The 8,889-nt window shown below is 43.2% G+C and overlaps 1 protein-coding gene across 5 annotated transcripts in view; it reads left to right on the top strand.

Annotated features, from left to right (window-relative positions):
* Positions 1 to 332: 332 nt before the first annotated feature.
* palm2akap2 (PALM2 and AKAP2 fusion) overlaps positions 333 to 8,889 on the top strand; it is a 74,416-nt gene continuing 65,859 nt past the window's right edge. For all 5 annotated transcript variants that reach the window (XM_070850130.1, XM_070850129.1, XM_070850128.1 and 2 more), the window contains exons 1-2: positions 333 to 400; positions 8,246 to 8,297. In XM_070850130.1, coding sequence (XP_070706231.1) covers positions 357 to 400; positions 8,246 to 8,297 — 96 coding nt within the window. In that variant the 5' untranslated portion in view covers positions 333 to 356. The remainder of the gene's footprint in view (positions 401 to 8,245; positions 8,298 to 8,889) is intronic.

Here is an 8,889-nt window from a genome sequence, read left to right as displayed (position 1 = left end):
TAATCTCTCTCTCTCTCTCTCTCTCAGCATCACCTGCACATTAATACCACTTTCTCTATCTCTGTCGCGCGCGCGCACGCACGCACACGCACGCACATGCTTCCACCCATCCCTCCACCCATCCCCTCCTGCTGGCGGAGCAGGGCGACGCAGGAGCGGCGGCAGCAGCTGCTCTGACACATTCTGGCGTGACGAGCACACACCGATAAGGCAGGAGGAAAGAAGGAGGAGATAAGGAGGAGGGAGGAGGAGGAGAGGAGGAAGAGGAGGACACAACTCTGTCAAGAGGACACCGGAGGACGGGAGAAGAAGAGGAGGACGAAGAAGAAGAAGGGGAGGAGAGGAGTGTTGCAGCCATGTCAGACACACCTTTGCAGAGGAACGGCACAGCCACGGCACCGTGAGTAGATGTTCCTCATCTTTATATTTCTGTCTATCTTTCCCTCCATCTCTCCCCTCCATCTGACAGGCGGTGTTGTCATGGGAACGGGAGCCCCGTCATGGTGAGGCTGCTGCTCAGTCATGACTGAGGAGACACGCGGTACACCGTGTACACTCCTCCCTCTCCTCCCTCTCTTTTCCTCTCTTTTTTTTTTTGACTCACACCCTCTCCACACCTCAAATCAACCCTTCATGGCTTTACTGTCCTGTTTTTAACCACTGCCTTTCTCTGTCTCTCTACTTGTCTTTTTTACAAAATCAGTCCTGCACTCCTTCTTTATCTTAGTCGAATACAGTATGTGTGAATGTGCATCATAGTGTGTGTGTGTGTGTGTGTGTAATGTTGCATGTTCCAGCACAGTCAATGTGGAGGCTGCAGGCTTGGTCCAGCTCTCTGTGTGTCAGCACAGTCCGCCATGCTGCAGACCCCTTCCGTCCTCCTTCCTTCCTGTGTGTGTGAGATCTGTGTGTCTTTATCTGAAAAATGAAAATCAGCCTAAAAAGACTTGAAACTTGTATTTGCAACCATGACTAATGCACCGGTAGTCATACAAACACAGCAAACCAAATATGAAGCAAACACTAGCAACGTGTCAAGAATCATGTAACACTGGTAGCTTTTTTTTTTTGGACTGAAAAATGTTGCTCCTCAGATGCTGACTGTCGAGTCTTTGATGACGAGTCCCACAAGTACCAGAGATGCACAACATCAGCAGATTTTCAACTCAGTCTGGCCCTTCAGCTGCATTTCTAGACAAAGATTATTTAGATTTTTAGACCTTTAAAAGACACCGCATAGAAATATATAAGAAGAAAATAAGAAAAATAGAAAAATGCCCATTTACAATAATTCCATGATGTGCAGTGTTATGTTGGATTTAAATTTTACTGCCCCAAACATGTCTGTAAATGTGCTTGTCTTCTTTATACTGAAAGGACATCTGCATTTCTATAACACCAGATATTCTCTTTGAGAATGCGAGTAAGTCAGCACACGAGCATCTAGCTACAGTGTCGCTGTTGGAGTTAATCAGTCCTAAAACTTCTCAACTCCACTGAAGAGCAGGACGAAGACATTAATATTACATGTAGACAATGGCATTGTTAAATGAAGCCAAATAGCTGAAAGCACTCGTCACCCCCCGAGTCCCAATGCGATCACAGGGAAACTGCAGCTGGACATCCTGCAGTCAGCTGCTGTGTGATCTGGTGTGTAGAGAAGTAGTGACAGTGATACTGTAGTGAGAGCAGGAGAGTGGGAGTAGTTCTTTAACATTCAAAGCGTTGTGGGTGGTCTGTGTTGTACTCTACTGAAGCTACTTTTGGTGGAGAAATTCATGAGGCAGTTATAAATCAAAACTGAATTTTATTGTATTTTTTTGGCGCTTATGGTGGATTTTGTTTTGAAAACCAAACAGGTTGATGTATATAAGGTACAGGAGAGTCTGGAAACTGGATTTGTACAGTATTGCATCTGTGAGTGTGAATGGATTAGATACAGGTCACTATCATCTTAATCTGATAAGCTGTTTTGGTGCTTCTGCATCTTGAAAATCTTATTTCTGCAAATGAGTTAAGATAAAGTGTGCACAGTCTGCTATGTCCTTGTGCAGGTTATGTCCAGCATGTTGTTATTATTATGGTCCTTTGCACGTTTGGTCCTACATTAAAAGTCTAAACACCCTGTATGTGTTGCAGACTGGGTGTGATTAGATGGTCTGAGTGATAGCCGACTCATTATATTGTGGCTCACCCACAAGCTGAGAGCCTTGATCAGCTGTCTAGAGGCAGTTTGAGTGACAGGGTGGAGAGATTTTGCATTAGAGCCACACCCATGAAGCAGGCAGAGAAGGTGCAGTGTAGCATGAAGCAGACGTGCTTTTCTGGTTCATCAATAGTTAATGTTTTAATTGGAAAACAAGACAGCTGTCATGATTCAGTCTATCACGTCTTTCAGCTCTGTCTGCTGGGCTCATTTTTAATCACCATATACGCCGTACTCTCTCTGGCCGTCCACTGATTCAGCAGAAAGACAAGGTAGTGTTTGTGGTCATGTTGAGTGCAGACACCGCGATGGCAGGTGGCCCATTCTCCGTTTCTATTTATTGCACACTCAGGGAAGTCTTACAGGGAAGAGAGTCTTAATAGTGATGGAATGAATTAAACATATCGAGTTTTACACTGTGGAAACCGAGCAGGAGCTCCAAACCGATCATCACATTTGTATTTTTGCGGTTTGTGGTATGTTTTTGTTCATTGTTTGGGATTTTAAATCAAAGTAGAGTTTAAATGACAAATGCATTTATCCACAAGTCTTTTGTCAACCAATAATATGAAACATTCATCGAGCCAAACAAGCAATTTGAAATAGTTTTTCTGATAATTGTTAGAATTGTTAGTTGCAGGCTTAAATCAAAGCTCACTCGGTCTCCTGTATATTTATGACAGGAAGGTCAACACTCGCCACCCGGCTACGATCGGTGGGTTTTCCAAAACATCAGCTCTGTGTGGAGGCTGAAATCTTCCCCACATCGCCACAACAGAAATGCTGAATATTAAGAAATCTGTAAAACAAGATGGAGTAGGAAAAAAAAGACATCAGCAGACACAAGAACTGAAGGTACTGGACATGATGCCAAACTTCTACGTCGAATTTACCGTGTATGAAATGTTTTTTGCATAGATAATAAATTGGATGCTGAATGACAGCAGTCTTTACATGCAAGGATGTCTAAATCATCTAAATGTTATTCCTTCATTTAGTGCATAGATTTCAAAAGTGTCAGATAAAAATGTGACAGGAAGAAAAAAAACTTGCCTGCCACAGTGACCTGCAGTTAGAAAAGTTAATTTCAGATCCTGTCCACTCGATAAAAATTAAAATACCAGAATGTGAATTGAGTAAGAACTGAATAAGAGCAGACATGAGAAGGAAAGAGGGAGCGGAAAGAACATGCTGAGGTGATGATAATCAGAGTGTCCAGAGGACAAGACATCTGCTTCTCATCTAAAATGCATCTCAGGAAAAAAAATGATTTAAAGCTACAATAGAAATGAAAGAGTCTTATAAATGCATGCAGGCACACATGTGCTGCATTGATGTGTATGGATACACATGGACATGATTCTCCCTCGATACAAAATCATCCCTGAGAGAAATAAAACAACTGACCAGTGGGACACAGGCAGCTCAGTTTACCGTGTAGTGGCACAAAAGGTGCTAATTCATACGCTAAAGTGCTGTTCTTACTGAGAGCAATTGGGTTAATGCGTTATTTTATCATCAGCTCTTATGTGGGCAACATGAGAGGCTCTGCTTGCATCATGTCATCTTTTTACAGGCAAAGCATGTACTGTTCACTGCTTTGGTGTCACTTTTCATCATGTTGTTTGTGGTCATTGGAATAAAAGACTACAGTAAGATACAAGTTGATAGAACTGTATTCCTGAAAAATCAGAGAGAAAAAACAGGTAGAGCTGATATCTTCACAAAAATTCAACCATCACCAACTAATCTTGCCTGGACTTGCCCAGACATTTGTGTGTGTGTGTGTGTGTGTGTGTGTGTGTGTGTGTGTGTGTGTGTGTGTGTGTGTGTGTGTGTGTGTGTGTGTGTGTGTGTGTGTGTGTGTGTGTGTGTGTGTGTGTGTGTGTGTGTGTGTGTGTGTGTTAAATTTAAGACCAATTTTGCAGTGGAAAAATAAACACATTTAGTGACAAGGACTGCAGTGCTCAGGGAATATCTGATTTTTACCAGCTTGATTAAAATGTGTGTGCAGACAGACAGACAGACAGACAGACAAACACAGCTTGACCTCCGTCAGTGATGTATAAAATATGAATGAGATCAAGGTCTGGCACTCCCATAGCCAGAAATATGTCTTCTGTTTTGGTTGTGCTCTCTCTCTCCCCTCTCTCTCTCTCACACACACACAGACACACACACACTATCTCTGCCACAGAGGCCCGTCACACCAGATGTGTGTCACTATCTGTGTGTGTGTGTGTGTGTGTGTGTGTGTGTGTGTGTGTGTGTTTTAATTGATTTGGGTAGAACTGAAATGTGTGAGTACTAAGCTCAGGAAAGGCAGACAGGAGAGTTAGCTGCATTAGCATAACACACACACACACACACACACACGCATGCACAGTTTTTCTGACTTATTCTTTGTCCATATTTGCTCATTCCCTCTGCCTCACTCTTTGCATGTTGTTATATTTCTGTGTGTGTGTGTGTGTGTTTTCCTGCCTCTGGTTCCACATCTGGAGGCCATTACCTCTGGGCTGGGAATCGGGGGGAGGCGGGACTCGGCTGGCTGTGCAGTGAGGTCATCGCGTCGTCGTGGCGATGCAGAGGAACAATGATGCTGTTGTCTCCAACGACAACCAACCAACGTAGCTGACGCCAGAATTGAGGGATTGAGGGGGGAGGGAAGGTGGCGGCATTTTAGGGGGCGAGGACAGAGTTAAAAAGTAGGGGCCGAAAAGTGGGCTAGAGAAGATAGAAAATCAAAAAAGGTAGAATAATGTTAAAGTAAGGACTTGTGATTTGTAATGACAGTGTGAGCAGCCAACATAATGATGTGATTGGTGTAAATCCAGGTCAAACAGAGACTTTCAGAGAGGCCAGAAATCTTTGACTGCTGCTGGCTGTAAAGTCAGACAGCTGCGACTGAGCTGAGACTGGCTTCATAACATAAACTGTATATTACCTAGACAGGTCACGCCCTATAACCTGCATGTGTCCACATTGAAGATGTAGACATAAGTTTTAATGAGGGCAGGTCCCACAGTTAAACGGTGCAGTTTTTATTTTAGTAGTTTGATATAGTATGCTATAATTATGCTGTAGACGTGTGCAAAAATGTAAGATAAGTTCAGTACGGACTATAACTATATCAACCATTACACTCACAGAGCTGTGTTCAGACTAAAGCCTACTGATTAATGACATTCAAACATATTTAAAACATACAACAAACATATTTAACCTAGCTTGCTTTTGATCCCCACCAACTCCTGAGGGAAATATCTGTTCACCAGCTAGTCGTTAACTTTGTTCATCTGTTGTTTGGTGCTCCGTGTGTCACATACTCAGGTTTATTCATTTATCACTTAAACAGCTGCCTGCTGTGTCATGAAAATGGCACTATGGGCCCCGGTGAGAGTGAAAAGTAAAGCCTAAATAATACACTTAAAGATGGTGAAAATGGTCCTTAAAGCTGGAGGGAGCAGCACACTGGCTCTCTTCACATTACTCATAGTGATTTGACCAACAGGAAAAGTATTGTTTAGTGTAGGTTTAAACAGTGTAGATGATAAAACAGTCAGGATCTGAACACAACAGTCTACAGACACCCAATGTTAAATAAGATAAATGCAAACAAACATGATTATGAACCATGGAGGAGATTGTAAACATGTCCAATAGACCTAAAAACAAAAACACACATATCAGAAATACTTTATATGTAAAAGGAGAAATAGGAATAAATACTTAAAGTCCATTTCTAGTTTTTGTTCTTTAGTTTTAAAACAAAACTGAAAAAGGGAGAAGAGGCTTTTTACTGTTGTCGTGCACAAATATATTCTAAACTGTAGAAAACTACAGCAGATAAAAATGCCAGCGCTCCTGAATAGTTGAATCTCCTGGAGACTTGTCTTTGTTTATTAGTTTGGGAATGATTTAATGAAACCTTCATGTCTGTATGTCGTTCACTTGACTTTAACACCTCTAAACACCAACAATCCCAGAAACCTTAAATGTTTAACAATTCACATGCAAATAAGGAAGCTGTAGCCGAGGGCTGAATAAGCACCATTTTTGATTTATTCAGTCTTGCAGCTGCCCAGTGGCTTTAAAGGACAGATCCTCTCCAGCTGCAGTTATTTATTATATACTTTTCTTGAAGTAATGCAGTGTGTGTGTGTGTGTGTGTGTGTGTGTGTGTGTTACATGCTTCTGTATTCCCCAAAGAGTCGGCCACGACTGCTGCTGCTGTTTCTCCTTATAAGGACGTCTCCTTGTGGAAGGACGGATGAAGAAAAAGGGAGAAAGAGAGGAGGACGGGAGAGATCGAAAAGTGTGAGGATGAAGTGGAAGGAGGGACAGGTGGGAGAAAGGAGGAGTGAGGGCATGGAAAGAGAGGATGGGAGTAAGAGGAAGAGTGGTTAAGAAGGGGACAAAGAGAGATGGAATGTAAGGGAGGAAGTGAGGGTTGGAGGGGTGAGGGTTGAGAAGGAAAGAAGACAGAAGAAGTAAGGAGGGATGGGGGGCAGAGATGCACCATGAGAGGGAGATATATGGTGGGAGGGATGTAGCAAAGTAGTGGGGAAGAGCGAAGGACAGAAAGGAGTGAGAGGAATAAGTGTTGGAATGTGTCCCAGGTGAACCTAGAGAGTAAAAATAGGGAGAAAATAAAATTGGGACACAGGTAACAGTGACCCATTTACATTCTGCTTTTGTCTGTGTGTGTGTATATGAATGTGTGTGTGTGTTTGAATGTGTGTGTGTCATGTTTTTGCAGTTTTTACTTCCAACGATGTTCAACTAATCTGCATACATCAATTCATGGACTGACACAATTATCCTCCTTTCTTTTTATCCCGTTCCTGTTTTTCTAAAGTAGGAGGCTGCTATTGATGAAAGGCGCCAGAATAAATGTACGACCAGAGTGACCAGAAATAGAACCTGAAGAGTCAGCTGTGGGGTTGTTTGTGTGTGGGCGGCATCACCGCCTGTGTCCTCACAGAATTTTATTCAAAGATCAGAATAAAGTCAGAACGTTTATTGTCATATTCACAGTTAAAGACAATAAACTAAAACTTCTGAATAGAATACAAGAGAACAAATAAATGAGATTAAAGAGTGATTAAGACGGAGTGCACACACAAACATGACCATTATAACTTGGTGTATGCAGGTTCCATGTGTGTGCTTTCAGCCTGCGGTGTGCAGCTGCAGCACTCGCTCTGAACGGCAGCATTCTTTAAGCTAAATAACATATGGGTGAAGGCGAGGATGCTGGGAGGGGTTTGTCATGTCAGCAGCATCATTTGGCCAGCGACTTCTGCTGTCTGAAGATACTTCAATCGCATAATCAGCGTTTGTGACAGGACTGATTCGGGTGTGTGAATCCATGTCATAGGTGGGCAGAGGAAAAGTAAAAACTCTGGACAAAGAATAAAGTTACTGAAAAAAAGGATAGTTTTGTCTTCAGACGTTGCAATTTTCCAATTCCCATCGGCTGGTCTCAGCTCATGACAAATTACTACTCTGCTTCTATTTTCTCTACTTCTGCAATTTTATTTATTCCTCTTTTTCGTCCCTCATTCCTTTTTCTCTCTCTTCACACCCCCCCCCTACCTTCGTGCCATCACTTCTCTCTTCCTCCCCTTCCCCTTCTCTCTCTCAGCTGCTCCTCCCAGCTGTTTAATCACACATGGCTCATGCCTAAAAAAGAGAGAGGGAGGGGACAAATGGGAGGAGAGACAGAGCGCAGGAGAAAGAGTGGGTGATAGAGACAGAGAGAGAGAAAATGCGAGTGTGAGGCACATGGCCAGTGAATGAGAGATCTTTGCTTCCTCTCAGTGCGAGTTTCTTCTCCCACTGTCTCCTCTCTCTGGTTGGATTACGGCTGAGGAAGGACCTCGTCTGGATACTCCTCCTCTTCTCCTTCTCTTCCCTCTCTCCTCTACTACCCTCCCTTCTCTATCTCTCGCTGAGGGACTCCAGCTCTCTGTCTTCCTAGATCTCACGTCTCTTTTCTCCTTTCACCCCCCTCTCCCCTGCTCTCCCCTTCAGGATGTCGTGTGAGGAGGCTCAGCTCCACAAAGAGAGGCTGCAGGCCTTGGCGGTAAGTCCGTGTGTTTAAAATGTCTGTTTTCGCTCCGCTCATCTGTTTAATGTTCCTTTGACCTATTGTCTGTTTGTTTTGCTGTCTGTCTGTCAGTGACTTAGAACACGGGGGCCGTCATGGCCACCCTGCCTCACCTTGACTTCATCTCTTTCTGTCATTCACAGCACCATATCCCACCTAACTACCTGGCACCTCTGAGTTCCTGCAACTCTGCCAGTCTCTCTGCCTCTTTCATAAGTTCCCTCTCTCTCTCTCTCTCTCTCTCATTCTCTCACATTCTCTCACATGCTCTCTCTGCCGTGTCATGTTAGTTATTCAGGTTCCATTCACGTCAATTCAAACACATGCAGAAGGCGGTAAAAATGATCTGCTTTGTCTCTTTGCTCCGTACCAAAGTTCAAGGTTCAATGAATTCGTATGACATAAACACAACAGCAGTGATGCAAAACGTGATGTTTCAGTGACCCCGTGGCTGAAGCTTAAATGTGAATGGCCTGATCTAGTGATTTGTAATGGTTTTTTCAGAGTGTAACATATGAACTTATTGCAATACCAATACAACTGACATCCAGTGTACAGTGTGTGTTCA

This window comes from Pempheris klunzingeri, chromosome 19 (assembly GCF_042242105.1).
Source record: "Pempheris klunzingeri isolate RE-2024b chromosome 19, fPemKlu1.hap1, whole genome shotgun sequence".
In the NCBI taxonomy this organism is placed as follows: Eukaryota; Metazoa; Chordata; class Actinopteri; order Acropomatiformes; family Pempheridae; genus Pempheris; species Pempheris klunzingeri.
Note: the sequence above shows the minus strand (reverse complement) of the source record. Positions and strands in the feature narration are given on the sequence as shown.